General features: G+C 41.0%; 1 protein-coding gene across 3 annotated transcripts in view; it reads left to right on the forward strand.

Moving 5' to 3' along the window:
* Nucleotides 1–19,768, forward strand: part of NCBP1 (nuclear cap binding protein subunit 1) — a 34,072-nt gene extending 14,304 nt beyond the window's left edge. For all 3 annotated transcript variants that reach the window (XM_061468757.1, XM_061468759.1, XM_061468760.1), the window contains 13 exons: nucleotides 1,601–1,711; nucleotides 2,941–3,005; nucleotides 3,692–3,754; nucleotides 5,075–5,149; nucleotides 6,519–6,622; nucleotides 7,440–7,562; nucleotides 8,941–9,043; nucleotides 10,345–10,438; nucleotides 13,114–13,217; nucleotides 13,851–13,965; nucleotides 16,334–16,477; nucleotides 16,901–17,014; nucleotides 17,885–19,768. In XM_061468757.1, the coding sequence (XP_061324741.1) occupies nucleotides 1,601–1,711; nucleotides 2,941–3,005; nucleotides 3,692–3,754; nucleotides 5,075–5,149; nucleotides 6,519–6,622; nucleotides 7,440–7,562; nucleotides 8,941–9,043; nucleotides 10,345–10,438; nucleotides 13,114–13,217; nucleotides 13,851–13,965; nucleotides 16,334–16,477; nucleotides 16,901–17,014; nucleotides 17,885–17,998 (1,329 nt within the window). In that variant the 3' untranslated portion in view covers nucleotides 17,999–19,768. The remainder of the gene's footprint in view (nucleotides 1–1,600; nucleotides 1,712–2,940; nucleotides 3,006–3,691; nucleotides 3,755–5,074; nucleotides 5,150–6,518; nucleotides 6,623–7,439; nucleotides 7,563–8,940; nucleotides 9,044–10,344; nucleotides 10,439–13,113; nucleotides 13,218–13,850; nucleotides 13,966–16,333; nucleotides 16,478–16,900; nucleotides 17,015–17,884) is intronic.
* Nucleotides 19,769–20,537: the final 769 nt, after the last annotated feature.

The following is a 20,537-nucleotide window of genomic DNA, read 5'->3' on the forward strand; positions in this document are numbered from 1 at the left end:
TTGTCAGTCCCTTCCCAAGGGTGCCTACTTTTGAGGTCCCTGAGGCTCCACGTTGTAGTTTGTCAAGCTGAGCACAGAATACTCTGTGACCTGAAATCTGTGTGAAACACTGAGATGTGGTGCCTTCCTCTCAGTTGCTTCTTGTCGATGGAACGTGGGGATTTCTCATAGCTGTGAACAAAGAATGTCTGGGCAGCACCTTTGGCTTCTTGTGCTCCTACAGCTTTTGGTACAACTTGCATTTATCAGAGCTCAGATATTCAGCTCACCAGTGTTCTAGTCTTTCTTTGGCCTTGTTATTTTCACAAACTGTGGTGTGCCAGTTTGAAACACTTAGTCTGAACATTAGATAATGAACAAGTGATGAATATCATAAATACATTTTTATGTATCTCAAACAGATAATGACTGCTCAACCAGTTGTTATTTCCTATCTTGAGAAAAGGAGCAGGTTTCTACCTAGTATTCTACTTAAGAGGGCCTCCCCTATTTGTCTTAACATTATATCCAGGTCATACTGTCATGGAAAGGTTCTCCACCTTCTTATAGTCTCTCCATGCTTGTAAGTCCTTCATTAAAATAACAAGTTCCAGTCAGTATGTTTTCATGTGCTGTTTGTCGAGTCTATAAATGCCAAGTAATACTGTCATGGAAAGGTTCTCCAGCTTCCTATAGTCTCTTCATGCTTGTAAGTCTTTCCTTAAAATAACAACTTCCAGTCAATGTGTTTTCATGTGCTGTTTGTGGAGTCTATAAATGGATGTTGATTTCTTATAGTAAGATCTTCTAAAGCTTACTTGTTTAAACTTCAGTTCTTCTGTGTTTATTTAGAAGTTTAAAGAGAAAATTGACCAACCATAATGAAATCCTTTGCTGTATTTTAAATCTAATTAAGAATGGCATGCAAAATAAAATGAGCTCAGAGATGGATGTTGTACAATGACATTGAAGACTATTTCTGTAGCCCTCAAGGATTGGCATGCTGTTATTATAGGCAGACTTGAAAATAAAACCACGAATGCTGGACTGCAGGATTGTTTTCAGTTTTCTTAGAGGGATCCTCTACCAAGGGGTACTGAGCATAAATTTTTGTTGTGTGAAATGATGGTTGTAGTTTACAGTTGAGAGTTGTGGCTTTAATTATGTAAGGTTTTATGTAGGAGAAAAGAGAATATGATGGAAAAGGTAGAGATGCAATTTTAATGTAAACAGTCTTTCATACGACATGCTTAGCTTCATTTGATATGCTTGTATTTATTACTTACTGAGATCAGATGATTTCTGCTTTTCTCAGATAGTAGTAGCACTGCAGTAGGTCATATTATAACTGCCCATTTCTACAGGTACAGGGTTTATTTGTTAGACATATGTATAATGCTAGTGTTGTGTTAGTATGAAATGGTAAGGGACATTAGAGTGGATGGTGTTAGAAAAGTGAACAGTTACCACTACGTTTACAAGTTTCTCTCCCTTTTTCCTGGAACGTGCATTTGACAGAATATTTTGGGTGTATGTAATTGTTTAAGATTGATGGCGAAAGTTGATGATTGTGCAGGCCGCATTGAGCCATGCTATGATTCCATGCCTTTCTCTCCTACAGGTAATATTTGCAGAGTTGTTTCAACTTCCATCTCCACCACACATTGAAGTCATGTACACAACACTCCTGATTGAACTCTGCAAGCTTCAGCCTGGCTCTTTGCCACAGGTTGTATCCTTTCTGTGCTGCTGGAGAGCATTTATAAAATGCAGTCTTTATTTTGTTTGTTCTGTAGATGATGGGATAGCAACAAATAGTGGCAGTGTTAATATTTTACAGCAGCAGCATGAAACTCTGCCTGTAACACCCATGTGAAAGAATAGCACATCCCACTTAGCATAGGAGTAGACTTGCCAAGTGGGCAAGACTCTTCAGCTTTCTGGATGGTGTTATGGTACTTCTGAGATTTCTAAGAAGTGCTGTCTTGGTGAGGGGATAAGATACAATACTCCTGTTCGTCCCTGCAGCCTGGATAGATCTGGGCAGTGTATGGCATGGTCACAGATACATGAAAAGCTGAGAAAGAAAGGAAGTGACCAGCTTGAACTTTTGTTCTAAAAACTGTGTGAATATTCCTCTTCTTTTAGTAAGAAGTGTAGCAGGTGATTTAGAGGAATTTGCCAAGTTCCCCCTCAGTGTTCTCGCTAGGAAGTATTCAAAAGGTCAATAATCATCTGTCAGCTTAGGGTGGCCAAATGCTGAGGAAAAAGGTATGACTCCCATCTATTTCTGGCTATTACATTGTCCCTACTTTGCTACCATTTTAGATCATGTTAGATCATTGTCTTGGATCAAGTGACAGACTGAGAATGGAGGGCAGTTGACAGATTACTGCCCACTGGTAATTTCATGCCCAAATGTCATTCTACTTCATAATACCACTCACAAAATCTTAGTGATTAGAGTAAGTCTCTTTGTACAATTGGGCAGACATCCATGCAGAAAGTTTTTTATCTTAATAGGGACACCATAAGAAAGATAAAGGCCTTGTTGGGTAAAGTCATTGTAGACAAACTCTCTCAAGCCTTTAGTGATGATCACAGATTGTCTGTGGATACGCAGCAACAGCAGACCATGAAGGTGAGATCACGGAAGTACTCCATAAGGACATTGGTGTCTTTTCATGTCTGTGTGTTGCAAATTCTGGCTCTCTGTGGAAAAAGCCAACAGTCTCGTTGCAATAATTTAAGAAAAGAAGACTGGGATTAGAGGGTGGAACTCACAATATGCTGCTTCCCTCTTTCCCTACCACTGTGGATTTACTGTGATTTACCTGATTTTGGAGTTGACACAGGGAGCTTTCAGTAAAGTAAAAAAAAAAAAAAATAAATGTATTAAAAAAATGAACAACATCTGTCTCATCTGGTTCTTTTCTGTCAACCTTAATAAGAAACTTCCAGCTTGCACAAGCCACTGAAATGCTGTACATGCGTTTGGATACGATGAATACGACATGTGTGGACAGGTAAGTGCGTTCTGGAGGCAATGGAATCAATATCCAATGTCCAGGATATTGAAAGGCTAGGAAAAGAGTAGTCAGAAATTCTTGTTAGATTGGTTCTGTTCAGAATGATTTCCTGGCTCTGGCTTTGAGAAATCTGAAGAGAAGGGTGGAGGACTGACTGCTTGCCTCTCCTTCCCATCAGCACAGCCCCAGGAGGTCGCAAGTCTAGCTGCCTGTACAGGACAGTTTTGATTAGTGACACCTTCTCTGTGTTCAAGGTTGTTCATAGTTCCATAGTACTCCTATCTGGTACTATGCCTGCTCCCTAGTGATCTGGGAGGAGACTTGGAGTGCATGTGCCACCAGAAGAGAGAGTAGTGATAATTTTTCTCTTTAAGTGAGGTCTGCATTGTGTAGGAGGGCTGTTAATTACACATTGAAAAAGTGAAAGTAGCATATTCACAGTAAGTTCACCCTTTAACTGTTAGTTTAATAGGTCATATTTTTGTATGAAACAGGACATGACAGCCTATTTACCCATAAAAGCTTCTGAACCCAGTCTTTTGATAAATGCTTGTTTAATGCTGTAATAGCTTTAGAGTTTATGTTTGCCTTTGAAAAGTAGAATGTATTTGTAAGAAAATCTCGAAAGGTTTTCTTGCTCTTCTTATGTTTAATGGAGCTTTTTTCTTTTTCTTTTAATGAAGATTTATTAACTGGTTTTCTCACCACTTGAGCAACTTTCAGTTCCGTTGGAGCTGGGAAGATTGGTAAGTTTCTCTTCTTTTGGTTCGAACCTGATACTGCAAAAACCTTGAAATGTTAAGCTTATTCGGGAAGTGTCACAGCATAGTGGCCCTGTTGCTTTCCTGCAGCTCTTCAGCACATACCTTTCTTAATCTGTTCACCACCTCTCAGTGGTAGATTATCTTGATAATGTCTTTAGTCACTGTATTGTCCCTGGTGAACTTTGTGATAAATCATGTAAAAGTTCCCTAAATAGGGGAGGCAGGAACGGTATTTCTCTAATCTGTCCCACACCCTTAGTTAGTTGCCAGCAATTCTAAAATGACTCCCCAGTTTACATTCAATAGTTTGCCCTGACTCTTGTTTCCTATATTCATACTGTAATCTCGCTCCCTGTCCTACCCTAAACCTTCATTATAATCTTTATGCTTGAGACCTTGTGATCTCTTTCCCTCCTGCTAAATCCTAGCCCCTGAAATTCTGTCAGAACTGGTCCTACCGTCCATTCTTACCATGCCAGATCATGAACTTGCAGCTCTAGCAGGAGCTCCCTGGACTCCATTGGTGTCTAACCAGAGGTTCTCCTGAGCTTTCCATTCCAGGCACCATGTAGAAAGAAAAGTCACCTTGGAGTTAAGTCTCCATACTTAACTTCCACAGCCTACTACCATTCATGCTTTCTGTAGCTGATCTGCCAGTGTCCTGCTGGAGAGAGTGTTAACTCTTCATGATAACATTTCTGTGGCTTTACTTCAGTTTCTTGTCTTGTCCTCTTGTGGAGTTAAGTGCTTGCTGGCTGGCCTAGTGTATATCCATGTTGATTGACCAGGCAGCAGTCTTCAAAGAACTGAATTTTCTTTGACTAGATGTTCCTTGGCAGTGCTTCTGTGGGTCTCACTTGCTCACAAGCTGCCATTTTCCACAAGTCTCACAAGTGACTGAGACTTTTCTTCGTCTGAAATGTGTTTGTAATCATCCATAAGATCAAAAACTCTTGTGAGGGAGGAACAGGGTATGAAATCACATGAGATTTCTTTCCTAAGAAGAGGGAAAGCCAGGTAACCATAGGTGCAAGTTATTTCTAATCTGGTCAGGGAAGGGAATCCACTTGAAAATACTTCCACAGAGATGAGATTCCAAGAATGCTAATGGCTAGTAAGAAAATAGTGATAAACTTACCTCATTGTCTTAAAATTGCTTATGCTTTAAAACTGTCAAGCACTGCAGTTGGCCTTACACCGTGATTGGTTTGTACCTATTAGAAAATTATTGTACCTATTAGAAAAAAAGAGACTAAAGTAGAATTGTTTTGCTAAAAGCGATCACATTCTGTCTTTCGATAGGTCAGATTGTCTTACTCAGGACCTTGAGAAGCCCAAACCCAAATTTGTGAGAGAGGTTTTGGAAAAATGCATGCGGTAAGTAAGATGTTTAGATAGTTGGATTCAAGGCGGTTTGATTTTTATTGTTTGTTTATTTTTGCATAGTGATAGGACAAGGAGTAATGGGTTCAAACTTAAACAGGGGAAGTTCAGGTTAGATATAAGGAAGAAGTTCTTTACTGTGAGGGTGGTGAGGCATTGGAATGGGTTGCCCAAAGAAGTGGTAAATGCTCCATCCCTGGCAGTGTTCAAGGCCAGGCTGGACAGAGCCTTGAGTGACATCATCTGGGGTAAAGTGTCCCTGCCTGTGGCAAGGGGGTTGGAACCAGATGATCTTAAGGTCCCTTCCAACCCAAACCATTCTGTGACCCTGTGTATCCTGTCAGATTCCTTTTAATTTGGCTTGTTTTAGGCACATCTGTTCTTGCAGTTCCATTTCAGTTATGAGGTAAGTGTGTTTTCTGGCATGATTTTAGTCTGGTTTACCTGCTGTAGGACACTTAGGACAGTACTTCAGAGAGAGGGATAAAGAGGTGGAGCAGACAGTAGGAAGCTGCATATTCAAGGTATGCACACCTGTAGTTACATAAAGACATGCTTCACAATACGCGTGGAAAGAACTACAGTTTAGGCAATGTTCTTGGAAAGTGTTCAGCATTCACAGAAATGGAGGGAACTGATCATAGGTTATACTAAAAACTGATAATCTTGACTTTTCTAGGTGCCTCCGATGTTCATTTGACTTTAAACCAACCAACCAACCCACCCTCCAAGCAAACAAAACAACCCCCCCCAGGCACAAAAAGAGTAGACGATCAGGGCTGGACTTAAAATTTGTTGAGATAGAATGATACAGGAAAGAGAGTAAAATGTTCAAAAACCCTATGTTGTTCAGCATTGTACATGAAAACATTCATCCAGTTCTCAGTGAATTCAGCATAGAAAGTGTGAAAATCTTGTGCTGCAAAACAAACACATTTTTTCTGTGGCACTCTTGCATTAAAAACTGGTAGCAAAATTCACCTTGTGGAAGTGAAATAAGCTGAAAAGTAAAATGAAGATACCCAATTTAGTATTTTTTCTACTTTGAATACCAATGTCTTACTGGTTTTTTGCATCGCATCTTTGACTTTTGCATAAAGCATCCTACCAGGCAGCCTCTAAATCTTTCCACAAGCTAAATTAACTGTATGAGGTTGAAGCTCTAGCATCATAGGCTTAAAATAGAAAGCATCTACTCATAAGTTTCGTTTACCTAAGCTCCTGCTACCCAGCAGAAACTACCATTCTGTTACTGATCTATGAAAGTTAGATATAGGAAAAACATTGTAACACAGTCACTTTAGAATTAGCCCTGATGTTATTCCCATTTTAATTCTACTGCTGTGGAACTTGTTATTTCCAGACTCTCCTACCACCAGCGAATAATAGACCTTGTTCCTGCAAGTTTTTCCGTCCTCAGTCCTGCTAATCCAGTGTGCATGTACAAATATGCAGATGAAAGTAATAGTAAGTATGAAGGTTACTGAGGGATCAAGTTGAAAATAGTGTTTCAGAGGAAGATAGCGCACTGTGTTGACACTAATATCAGTTGCCATAAAGAAGGATACAGCTGAAATAAACACGCATGATTTCTATATGGGTAAATATGCTTCACATGAGCAATTAATATATATTAAGCCTGAATCTCTGTAACAAAATCGTCTTTGTTACTTTGTGAAGAAAAGAAAATCCAGATGCATGAAGTTACTGTTGCTGAGGTGGTTGTGTTGGTGTACAGCGTTGTTTGCGAGAAGTCTAAAACTGGGAAATCGATCTGTTTCCCCTGTTTGGGCACAATACAAAAGTCAGCATATGCAGCAATAATGCGAGTTTATTTTTTGAGCTTCATGTAACAGTAGATTTTGCCAGTAAACTTGGTTTAATGAAGTATACAGAGGCAGCAGATGATGTTAAGCTGGAGGTAGAGACCTTATTACTCCTTTTATTACTCAGTGTAAAGACAATCCTAAGTATAAAAGTGTTATCAAACATACAGTGATAGCAACCAAGAAAGTACTGTATTTTTAGGAAATAGGTGGCATATGGAGTAGAGGTTTAGAGTGATTAGCTGAGCTCAGCTGTAAATACTCTGCTCAAGGTTATGTATTAAATGCGAATTAAATTGTGCAGACGAGGAAATGTGTTGAGTGATGTGGACAATGATACTGAACACAGCTAATCTTAGGTGTAGGTGGGAAGCGTGCTTGTTTCTCTGAGGCACAAGCTGATGTTAAAAACAGTCGGTTGCCTTCTACACGTTTTTGACCTCTTTGCTTTTGTTTAGGGTCTCTTCCTGGATATACTGTGGCGCTGTGTCTAACAATTGCCATAAAAAATAAGGCCAGTAATGATGAAATCTTCAGCATTTTAAAAGATGTGCCTAATCCAAACCAGGAGGATGATGATGGTAAGGTATATGCTGCTAGGCTTCGGCAGGTTGCAGGTTTTTTTTGTGTGTAGGCTCTCTGCCATCCTTTGAGGAGCTATGTATGTGGTGGTTAACAGAACTGTATGCTTTTCCTTCTAATAGTTGGTTTCAATTTATCAGTAAATGGAAATAATACGCCATTGTTAGGGGGTTTTGTAAAAATCTTGCATCCGGAGTCAGCCCTGTTTTTCTTAACATAGGCAACGTGATGATTGAGGTGTGTTTTCTTGTGATCATTTACAGAGATAGCATGAAAGAATTTAATGTTACCTTTGCCTTCAGCAACAGAGAGCAGTTTATGCTGTTATCCCAGATTCAGTGCTTGTACCCCATCCTAAGAGCTTCCCTCCCTTGGTGTAGACCCACAGTTGATAAGATAGCCAACCTGCTGTCTGTAGCCTTCTGTGGATATAAACTTAAGATGGGACTTCACTCACGTCCTTTCTAGCTTTGCAGCCACAGACAGCATTGATTCCTAAAACCCATGTGGTTTAGGGAGTAAGGAGTGCAGAACAGAGAATTACGAGGTGACTGGAACAGGTTGCCCAAAGAAGTGGTAAATTCTCCATCCGTGGTAGTGTTTAAGGCCAGGTTGGACAGAGCCTTGGTTTAGAGTGAGGGGTCCCTGCCCATGGCAGAGGAGTTGAAACTGGATGATCTTAAAGTCCTTTCCAAGCAAAACCATTCTATGATTCTGTGATCTATATAATGGGGATGGCTTCAATATTTCTGTAATATTTGCACATGTTCTGTTATGCAAGCAGAAAGCAGCAACAGTCTGGGTTTGTTTTTTTTTTCCCTGGGATCCACTGTCACGTTTCCTGATTTGCTTTAGACATCACCCACTAAAGCATGCTCTCTCCCTCCTGCCAGGTAGCTGCAGCTATGGAAGGGGACTTGGCATCACTCACCCTAGTATCCATATTTGCTATTCACACTTGCTGGCCCCTTCTCCGATGTCATAAATAGCCAAGCTTCTGTATTCCATTCATCCTTACCTTCCCCTCTCCTCATCCACTCTCCCTTTTATATGGTTTGTCAGGCCTTCAGCTTGATGCAGAACTCTGCAGTTTCCTTTTCTTTTTCTGCTGCTGTCCATCAGTGCTGTTACACTGTGATAGGCTAGCTGTGTCTAATAGTTTCTTCACTGACCTGGAATTCTTTCTGTGCATTTTCTCCGTGGCAAAATGGAAACCTGAACATCTGCACATTTTGGAATCTCTCTCCTAGCCTCCTGCTCAGGCTGGCAAAACCCTGCTGATGAAACCTTTTTGTAAAATTAGTTAAAACTGTAAGATATCTCTACAGCTAACTTTGCTTTCCTTGAAGTACTTAAAGTTTTAATTTTAACTTGCAGATGAAGGATTTTCCTTCAACCCTCTGAAAATAGAAGTTTTTGTTCAGACTCTGCTCCATCTAGCTGCAAAGTCTTTCAGCCATTCTTTCAGTGCCCTGGCAAAGTAAGTGTAGTATGTGCTTTATTTTAGGGCTGTTAATTCTGACAGCATGAGAAAAGAACTGGAATGCAGGCTTCAGCAATGTTTTAGGTGCTCCACAATGCAAATGATTAGGAGAAGAATGATACTGCTTACTGAAGGAATGGTAGTATAACTCATAAGTTGTAGATGGAATCAACAGAAATGCGTACCTTACAGACACACAATGTAAATCAAACAAATTAGACAGGTTTGGAACATTACTTCGTTTTAGAATTACTCATTTGCGGATTATGGTGAGGAACAAGGGTTTCTCCTTACATTAAAATGACTGGGTAGCTCCCACCACAATACCTTGTACTGTGAATATGACTCTAGAACAGTTAAGTCTGTATAAAAAATGAAGAAAGAAAAAGGAAACATGAAACTTCAAAGCAGTCTGCTGTAAACTTCTGTCTGCCAAAGCACAGAGAGTGCATCCCTTAAAGTGTATCTTTAACTTCGGAAGAATTTACTGCAAGTATTTTGCTACCTATTTTAGCAAAAGGAGATAACTGGGTTTTAATCCTGTGTATTTTGGAGTTGTTTTTAAATGTCGTTAATACATGAAAGGTAGTCACGTGCATCTTAATTATTTTTCTGTCTGTCCTTAAAGATACATGAAACTATTACAAAACTTATATTTGGGAGCTTTATAGAGGCAATGTTGATAAAAAGCTGTAGGTAGTAACCTTCAATCAGTAGAATAAGAGGCAGGGTAATATGAATACTTAAAGCCACAGTATTTTCACTGTTGCGTGCCAACAGTGGCAGCCGTGAGATCAAAAAGAGCCTCTTGCACTTTGTATAACAGTAATCTGAGTTATGAATGCTGTGTAGCAGTCAGTGTAACTGCTAAAATAGAGGCTTTTAGAAGCATTTCCTTCGAAAGAGGCAGACTGGATAAGTGTATAAAGTTACAGAAACACATATCAAGAGGAAGGTCTGAGGCTGAAAAGGCAGCAGATTTTGCTCCAGCTGTGTATAGATAAGCACACGGAGCATGAAAGTGCCTTCTGCTTCTAAGAGTATGAGAAATGTAGCTCAGCCTCAGGGAGCAGGTTCACCACTAAGATTTGTTTAAGTTGCCTTTAGGATTGGAGCTGTTATATCTTTGTAACCTATTTTAGCTCATGGTAGTTATATTTTCCAAGGAATAGTTGTTCAAGAATTGCTGCAGGTAGCCCAGAATAATTTTTGTTTGCTATCTGAACCACTTGGGTTGTGTCTGCTGCTCTTCTGACCTGATCCCAACCCCTCCACTGACTACTTGCATCTATTAAAAGGTTTCATGAAGTCTTCAAAACACTTGCAGAAAGTGATGAGGGCAAACTCCACGTTCTGAGGGTTGTATATGAGGTTTGGAAGAATCATCCACAGGTAAGAAGTTACAGTGTCAAGAATCTTTGTAAGTCCCAACTGACAGTGGTCATATTTAATAAAACCCATTATATTTTGCTGAATAGCCTTTAAAAATAACTAGTCTGTTGTCACCTCATTTGAGGGAAAGTTCAGATTTCATTTAAATAAACTGGGTTGCCCAGGGAAGCTGTGAATGCTCCATCCCTGGTGGTGTTCAAGGCCAGGTTGGACAGAGCCTTGGGTGACATGGTTTAGTGTGAGGTGTCCCTGCCCATGGCAGTGGGGTTGGAACTAGATGATCTTAAGGTCATTTCCAACCCTAATTATTCTGTGATTCTATGAACTGTATTTACTGTTGTTTCTGAAATGAAGGCTGGACATAAAATATACCCATCACTGAGGCCACCTTGTCCTCAGAATTCATTGTGGGAGGGCAAGGGCTGTCATTCTAACTTGGATTTGTATTGCACTATTTGTCATACAAGAGTATAACTTCTGCTAAAATCACGTTTCTGTTTAAGGAAAACAGTGTAGATGTGTAGATCAAAATAAGATGTAGATCTCATATCAGAAGTAGGCAACATTCTTAGAAATGTGGAAAGCTGGGGAGGGTTTAGGGATTTTATGGTGGGGTTTTTTTGTCCTTTTAATTGCTGTTGAAAGTCATACAGTTATTGCACAAAGCTCATGTTGGAGTCACTGTTGTGTGTGAGCAGGGGGAGTGGAGCTGCAGTCACTGGCTGTACCGAACAGATCTGTCTGACAGTGCCATGATTATGTTCATTCTTGAGCCAGAAGAAATAATGCCCTGAAAGGCTGGTGAAAAATGCGTTGATTGTTTAAGCTGTTCGGTTTCTTCACAGCATTTGTTTTCTGCCTCAGCTGTCATTCTTCTATAAATAGAAATCGATAAGGAGCTCAAGATGAATTTGCCTGCATTAATTATTTCATGTATTCCTTACTGGTCTGTTGTATTGCACTTTATTGCGCTTGAAAGTGGGCTGTACCTCACAGATGCATAGGTCAGGCTTTTGGAGGTGATGCTGCTGAGGACAAGGGCTAGTCCTTGCATCTGCTGCTGGACCTATGATCCATTCCCTATGGGAAAAACTGAGCACCTAGAAGATAGCTATGTGAGATGTCACCTCTCTTCTGTGTACACTGAAAATATTGAAAAAGCAGGATTTTTTAAAATAGATTAAAGTTTCTGCCCAATTTACTGACCTTGAAAATGTGACAGTTACAGTCTGGCCTACTTTTTACTGCCATTTAACTGAATCAGAAGAAATTACATTACTGCAATCAGATACCCATATCCTCTTCCTTTTTGTTCCTTTGTATTGCATCATGACCAAACTGAGATGGAGGTTTCAAACTCAGATAAACAGCCATATTAGATTTTTATGAAGATAGCTTTAAAAAATACCAAGTGCAGAAGTTGTGAAGGCTGTTCCAACTTGATCATGTAACTTAAAATTTTCCTCTCTTGCATTTACTGCAGTTCAGTCTTTTGCTTCTGCTCAGGCCTTTTATTTTTGAGTCCACAACCTTCCTAGCACACAGAAAAAATGGTGCCTGGACAGCAGGACACTTGTCCAGAGTCTACTTTCATGCTGCTCATCGTGCTGCCATGTCTATGAGAATGTCCTCTGATGTGATTATCAGAAGTATTCACACGGCACATAGTGCTGATGCATGATGTATGCTGCAGGTAGTGATTTAGCAATAGGAATTGGTAGTCCCTGGACCAGCAAGATTGTGAGGGTGACTTCATAAAGAGAAGCTTTTAACATTGAGGTGTTTTCTCAAAATCCTGGGTCTGTGTATGTTGGAAGATGAGGTTAGGTGATCAGAAAATCTTCCTGGCAATACAGAAATTAAAATAGAGCATAGGATGCTATCCTGAGACTTGAAAGTCGAGTGCTGAGTCTTCTGTATGATTCATTCAGTTATTTTAATTTTCCTTCCTTAAAAGGAGCTTTGTTACACTTCCTTATTTGACAATGGGTGGTTGTAAGGATAAATACAGTGCAGGCTGTGGTTCTTAGATACCATGGCATTCAATCCCATCAGTAACCAAGATAAGCCTTTTTTCTGAACAGCTTGCAACAGCTTTAGTCAGTAACTCCCCTCTGCAGTTGCCTGCTAGATTGCTTGCAGCCCCCAGCATCACGACAGTGCTTGTACCCAGTAAGAGCTTCCATTGACTGCACAGCGCTGGCTCTATGATGGAATGAATGGGTCCTGTAGAGAAGAGCTTGCTGTTACATTTGAAGGCTGTTGCACTTCAAGGAGAGCAGGCTAACAGTAGCTCCTTCAATACCATGATCCGACAGGTAGATGTGCTCTGGTTTGAGTGCTTTGATGTCAAAAACTAGGACTGTGTCTCTTAAGACCTCACTTCCCATTGATGCTTGTATTTTGCTTTTGTATGGAAGTATGTATGTTAACAAAAAGTGATCCGTAACTTTCACAAGAAGCAGAAGAGATTGTTAAAATCGAAATGCTTTATGTAAATTGATAGAGATTCCCTAATTTGAGCAGTTTCAGGCTAAGACTGTCCAGCTTCCTAAAGTATTTGAAATCACCCAGTAATATTACCTATGTAGAGTTGCATCAAACTATCTCTGGTTTTATCAGAGGCTGGAATATTGTCCGTAGATTGTGTGTGTGATGTCTTTCTCAAAATACAGATGATTGCTGTGCTTGTAGACAAGATGATTCGGACACAAATTGTTGACTGCGCTGCAGTTGCAAACTGGATCTTCTCTTCAGAGCTTGCACATGATTTCACTAGGTAACAAGAATTTGTCTTGGATTGTTACTTGTCTCTGAATTACTATTTTAAGTGGCCAGTACATAGTTTAATCTATGAAAGCTGGGCAGTAGAAGGAAAAGATACAAATAAAGCTTTTGCTCCTTCTACAAGATGCATACTTTAGCATTTTCCTTTCTGAGTTGGGATATGAACGTTTATATGACAGTTCCAGGGTTGCTCTGCTTTGGCAGGCTTAGAGACTACTTGCAAAATCACATGCTAGCAACATTTTTGCACTATTTCTAAACAAAGTCTGTTGCTGTGTGTTACAGAGCTGCTAGCTTAGTGTGGTGTCCTGGTCTTTGGTGGAGGTGTGTAGCTCGTACCACCATTGAGAATGGTAGAATTTGATATTGGTAGTCTTGCAGCTTATGAAATACAATGCTGGTTTGGAAGTGTACTGCAAAAAACGGATAAAGAAATTACAGTTAAGCTTTCTTACATTGCACACATTCCTGTGTGCTCAGTGTTCGCTTAGTGTAATAGATGTTTAAGTGTCATCTGAATTTTTTAAATTCCCCCAGCTACATTTTTCTCTAAGAATCTACTTTCAGTTTTCTTTCTCAGACTAGGGTTTTGAGTGTAGTGTTTTGAGCTTTATGTCTTTCCTAGGTTTTATATCTGGGAGATCTTGCATTCCACAATTCGTAAGATGAATAAGCATGTTCTGAAGATTCACAAAGAACTGGAGGACACTAAAGCAAGATTGGCCAGGCAGCACAAAAGAGTGAGTAATTTGTTTGTAATTTTTAATTATGTAAAGCTATGTTACACAAACCTGCCTGCTGTCAGACTGATGAATAGAGTTAGGTTTGGGAAGGATTGAACATACATGTTTATCAGGAAGCATGTTGGCAGACGCAGTCACCTGTAGCACTAAGACATCGAAAACTAGATGCATTTTCTGATGGTAGTAATAACCTGGTAAAATCTTCAGTGGAATTCATTTGCTCTGCTCAAGTGCTCTCTTGCAAGTGGCTCTTTGAATACAAGCATGTTTTCCACTTGCCTTATAATCTCAATTCCAATTACCCTATTAGATAACAATAAGAACAGTTACAAATAATAGTTGAAGAGTACTCTCATGGCTTCTATGCAGAAGTGCACTGAAATAGCTATTTGCTATTGAAAAGTTGGCTGTTCCTGTGCTTCTCAGGGATGCTGCTGTATTCTGACACTGGCAACTGTCATTTCCTTCTTCCACCTTAATTTTCTGAATGCCAATGAGTGATCTGGGTTACTATATACAACAAATAGATGAGCAAGCAGTTGCTGTGGTATGCTGTTCTCCCAAGCGGGGCAGTAGAATGGGGTGAGAGAGTACCTTCTGTGGCAGCTGCAAAAGACAGGGCTCAAGGAGGCTTGGCTGAATGCAGTGCTTAGTTGTGATAGAAAGAAGTCAATTTACAAACATGTCGAGATTTGCAGAGAGCAGGAGAGAATTTCCATGTTTGCATGTGGTCTGTGAGAATGACTGCCTGCATAAAACCCTCAGCTAGCTCCAGAACTTTGAACAAAGATGGTGGCACATGCCGGTGAGGCTGCTGATGGTGTTTGAGGAAACATGCACGAAAGTCAGTCTTTCTCCCGGAAGTTTCTATTGAGAAGTCACTAATACCTCAAAGTTTGCCAGTGCCAGTTCATCCCAGCCCCTTCATTCCTTCACTCCCAGCAACAGCCATCCTAGTTGCTTGTATCCTCAGTCCACATTGATCAGCAGTTAATACATGCCTGTGATTATTGAAGACCTAGATGCAGTCATTGATCTTACAGTGAGGCAAAATGCTTCCCTGGCATCTCTAAACAAACACACCAGTGTTTTCATTTCTGTACTTGTCTCTTGCTGCAGCTCTTTATTACTTAGTACTCTAAATTACTGTCGTGCCAGGAAGAGGCATTTGTATGCAACAGTGAGTAGTTCTGCAGCATGACCATTCCTTCTAGAGGAAGCAAGCCGTCAAGTTTTGATGTCCCCAGCATGAATTGGATTGCCCTACTATGGAATGAGTCCAAAGCTTTCTCTTAGGTCCTATTGATTCTTTAGCATTTTGAGTTTAGGAAATCCTTGTAGATGGGGAAAAAGCAAGTTTCTATAGAGAATGCAATTAAATTCTCACTTGCTCTGGTAGGTCATTTCTATTTTTCATGCTGATTCAGATGTAATTATGTTTTGATAGCGAGTTTTATGTGCTGTGCATAGGCAGGTTAAGATGTGGCCATATACTTGTCACGTGTTACATATGTGACATGTGACAAATATTTGAACTTTTGAGCTGCTAATTTATGGGGATTTTTGCACAGAAACAATACTATGAGACTGAATCACTATATGTACCGTAATTCATAAGATTCTGCCTTTTCTCCTGTATCCCTTGTAATCTTGTGTAAGACTTTGTTACCTGAGCTCCCAGTCTGGTACTGCTGTGTCTTTTGTATTTTTGTTGTAGTTTTGCTTTGTTTTTGAGGCAGTGAGAACATGCCATGTTCCTAGTTAGTAGTTCAGTTTCCATGCTGACCCTTTGTAGTCTGAGAGCATCTCTTTCATTCATGCATATAGGGAGTCCCCACTTGAGCACAGTGGGCTGCATTTTCTTATCTTACTTTTGTGCTAACCAACCAGATTTGTCTGAGTTCTTGCACAGAGTGTTTTACATTTTGGAGCCCTGAGATCTCAGAACTGTTCCTTGAATGAATTATCTGCCCTGCTGCAGCAGACACAATTTAAAAAATCTATGCCAGATTTCTTTTTTAAAGCTGTTCATTATCTGGTAATGATGAAGTCAGCAGAGGTATTACCTTTTACTGTGTTTCCACTAAATAAAGGACTGATCAGTCTTTTAAGCTTTGTTACTGTTAGTTTTTTTTCCCAGGGCTTTTCCAAATTGGCATTTTTCCTTCCAGATTTCTTCCCTGAATTACGTTCAAAGTACATGTCCCTCAAAATACAGTACTTACCCAAGCTGCAGAGCAGCTTCAGTTGCTGCTCTTAAGTTGCTTTGCAGACTGTTCCTCATTCCACATGGAACCATAGGGCATTAACAGTTCCCACAGGTAGCCAGGTTGCTTAGTTAGTCGTGTGTTGTTGTCCCTTACAGCGAGACAGTGATGATGACGATGATGATGATGACCGCAGCACTGACCGGGAGGATGGGCCACTGGAAGAGCAGATAGAGCGCCTGCAGGAAAAAGTAGAGTCAGCCCAGAGCGAGCAGAAGAATCTCTTCCTTGTTATCTTCCAGGTGATGGGCACTCATGTTCTCCCTCTCAAGCTTTAATGTGACGGGATTTATAAGCTTTCAGTGTCACTGGAATCTTGGGCATCTTCTTGGAGTAAAAACATGGGAAAAGGTTGAAGGGTTTACTATGGGTTAGAATCAGTCCAGGTCATCCCCTTGCAAAGACTGCTTCTGAGCAGGACCTGCTCAGTTTCAAGTGCTCGGGACCAGGTAAGTTCTGCTAGCGTACAGTTTCCAGAACAGTCAGAAGGTTAACTGGATTGCAGTTGTTTACTAAACTCAGTGTTATCCAAAGAAAATAAAGATAATCATTCTCACATTGCTGTCAAAGCTGCTGTCCCTCGGATCCTCTTAGCTGAGTTTAGGGTCCTTCATTTTACAGAACTTAAGGTTTGTTTTTCTTCTTTTCTTTTTCCTCTGCTGCAGCGTTTCATTATGCTGTTAACTGAGCACTTGGTGCGCTGCGAGACTGGTGGAATTGATGTATTCACACCTTGGTACAAGAGTTGTATAGAGAGGTTGCAGCAGATCTTCCTACAGGTAGGTGTATGGAGGGCTGCAGGCAGGGGATGCCGATGAGAAGCGCCGTGCCTGGAGCAGTGCGCGGCGCCCGGAAGCAGCAGTAGATGGCAGTAGCACGCTGCTGTGGGGGCTGGTGTGGGGCGAGGACGTGACTGCCTCTGGCCACGTCTCTGACACAGATTGGTGGAGAAACTGGTTCTTGCTCAGTTCCCACACTGTGAGTGCGCTGCAAAAAGATACCGAGCTGTGATTAGGCATTTTGCCGAGCTCCTCTTAACTGTGTATTCATATTATGGGCAAAATGGAGAGCAAACTAGGATAGCAAAATAGTTGCCTTTAAAATAAGTGGATTAAAGTATTGCAGAATTCCTTCTAATAAGATGCATAAATAGCTGTTAAATGTCATTTTTGAATTCTTGGCTCCATATTAAATCCGGTAACAAGCACAGGTGGCTGCATGAAAGTGACAGGAATGTAAAATTACACCTGTATGAACAGCAGAACTGTAGAGGAATGGGACTGGTAGTGTCGTCCCCCTCTGAGCTGAACCCTTCATGGGTAGTAGGCCTGTCTCCAGAGGAAAGCAAGTATCGTGATTCTCTTAGGAATCTCTGCAGTTGCATGGGATCCTGCTCACAATTCAGGATCCAGGAGTAAGGAGCTACAGGGAGCTCTTCAAACAGGACTTCCGCACTTGCTTTCTTCTTGCAGTCAGTGTGGCTCAGCATCACACTTTGCCTTGTCAACTGGGCTGTTGTGTTGTGGAAATGAGATATGCTTAGCAACTTCAATGAAAACGTTTGACTTGTGATTCTTACATGTCTTGACCTCTCTGCTTGTTCTTACACAAATACAAATGAAATGTGTTTTGTTTGTTTTATTTGCCAGCATCACCAGATCATCCAGCAATACATGGTTACCCTAGAGAACCTCCTGTTTACAGCTGAACTGGACCACCATATACTGGCTGTGTTTCAGCAGTTCTGTGCTCTGCAGGCTTGAGGATTATTCACGGGCAAAGTCTTGCCTGCAGGACTTTAGTGAATTTAATGTTTGTTTTTTTTACGTTATAAAACTTGATATGGGGATAGAAAAATTTTTGACTAAAACTGGCTTTCGTGTGCTCCAATATAAAACAATACAATACTCTAACCAACAGCAAACTGTGTAAGCATCATAAGCCTTATAAGAGATGGCTGATAGGGGATAGATGTGAAGTAAGAACTATTTTCTTCATCTTTTAAGTTGGTTTGACTTTTGACTTTATGATAGTATTTTCGTTTCTTGTTTTTTATTTGTATAAAAATCAGGAGAAAAAGAAAAGCCAAAAAAAACCCATCCCAATATAAAAGCCCTCGAACAATAGAATTTGTTAGCCTGGCCCTTAAATCATAGGAATTACAGAAATGAGAAACAGTTGATACTGGTTTGTGAGTATGAAAGGGATGCACCTTCTCGGTGAAGTGTGGTAACTTCTCTATTGTGGCATAGAAAAAGTGTCTTAACTTTGGGGATGTGAAACACTTGAGTTTAAGCTTTCAAAGTAGTATAGAGCATTTGGATTTGTTACCAAGCCAGCTAGATTTTCAGTTTGAAAGAACATGGTTTTAATACAGTTGGAATATGTGTTTTTAAATTTATTATGTAGTCTCTTGTTACAGCAGCTACAAAGAAGTGGTAGAGGAACTTCATGGGCAGCATCTGAAAAACTCAGCCCTCCTCACAGTGTGGTCAAAGAGTCATAAATTGCTCCTGTCAGGAGTCTTTACTGGTGCACAGAGACATCAAACCAGGGCTGGAGTAGAACAGACCAGGGACTTCCATGCTTCAGCCCCTACCTGGGTGTTGGGAGCTGCAGCACCTGGTGCCAGGGCAGCTTCTGGCAGGACCTGCTTCAGCTTCTTCCTGTATTTCAGCCTCTTGGGCTGCCACACTTGCACTAGGCTGGACTGCAGGGATGCCAGAAATCTTCCCAGTAATGGTGCTGGATGAACGAAGTGCTCTCCCTTTATCTAGCTCAGTAACCGCAACTTTGCAGTATCTGCATCTGCTGCCATGCCCTTGGTTTAAACATGCGATAACACACAGTTCCCATGTCTTCAGAAAACATTTTAGCACTGAATTAGGTGATATCTCACAGTGGAGGCAAAACAACCCGGGAATAGAGTAGCCTCAGTTTTGAGTTACACAGATAACATTACGTACATGAACAGCAAGCCAGCGTGGTGTCTATTAGGGTAAGCAGTGACAGATGGTAAGGCACTGCCTTAGGTGCTCCAGTTTGCTAGCATACAGGGCATTTCCAGGCTGCTCTTAGCCTCTTGATTTTTCAGGTGAATATTTAAAGGGTTGCATAGCCATTGCTGTTCAGTTTAAGCTTAGAAAGAGACGAGCTTTGAGCAAGTCTGTTCCTGTATGATTTATTTGCTTTCTAAGCACTGTACCTATTAAGGTATTTCAGCAATACTTCAGGATCAGCTGATCTCCTGATCAACCAAGGGGGTTAGAAACGGAGCTTCCTATTTTTACCTACGTTTGTAAGTGGCCAATAGCATTCTCATATATCCTCATAGACTTAGATTTGTTACTTCTTTCTCTGCTTTACCTTTTCTGGTTTGGTTCTTCCTTCCATTACTTCAGGGTATACTGTTACTTGTTGTAAATTTGCTTTATGCAAGGGTTTTGCCAGCCATGCACAGACTAATACTTCAGATATTTTTTTGTTACTGTTCTTGAATAATCAAATAGCTGTTTGGGTCTTTTTTAAAGAAACATTTAATACTGTAGAGATTTTAATTGGGTTTTGATAGTTTTTTCACTGGCTTGGACCAGTGTCAGAGTTCTGATCCTAGCTGATACTAGCTAATGGTGGGGGTCTGACTATAAATGTGACTTCCATAAAACTGATAATGCAGTTAGTTAAAACTTGCGAACCTGTAACTTCCTCTGAGCCTTGACAAATACGGGTGCTTGAGATCCAGTTGCACATGCCTGAGCGCATAATCCTACAATTTAAAACCACCTAGCACTGTCTTTCAGAATCGATTTGATTTACATGGCGTTCATGGGCTGTGATGGCATTTCCTGCCACCTTCCCCTCTCTGTGGGTCCAGGGCTGTACACCTGACATGACCGGCACACTGGGGACGCTCACAAAGCAGTACCACCAGCTGACTGGATAACCCTGCAACTGCCGAAGCATGGGGGGGGGTGGCGGGTAGTGTAAAGATGCTGTAGAAATGTGGTGCGGTTGGGGGAAGAAATGCACAATTAAAAATAAATGAAGGTGAACCAGGTTGTTACTGCAGTGTTTGTCCTACTGCTTCTGGGGGCTCTTGACACAACGATGATGGGGGGGCGGGGGTGGGTTCTGATTTGGGGTTCATGCGGCCGGGGTGGAGCAGTTTCGTTTCCGCAGGGCCGTGGCTGGTCCCGTGACTAACACAGCGCCAGCGCTTCTCCTGGCACCACGGCCGGCTCCAGCGGCCTCCCTTGTCCTCCTGCGGGCCGGGTGAGGCAAGCATGGCGCTGCCAGTGCCGC

This window comes from Pezoporus flaviventris, unplaced genomic scaffold (assembly GCF_033815535.1).
Source record: "Pezoporus flaviventris isolate CSIRO_AGI_PZ_B2104156 unplaced genomic scaffold, CSIRO_AGI_Pfla_v1 ptg000050l, whole genome shotgun sequence".
Lineage (NCBI taxonomy): Eukaryota > Metazoa > Chordata > Aves > Psittaciformes > Psittacidae > Pezoporus > Pezoporus flaviventris.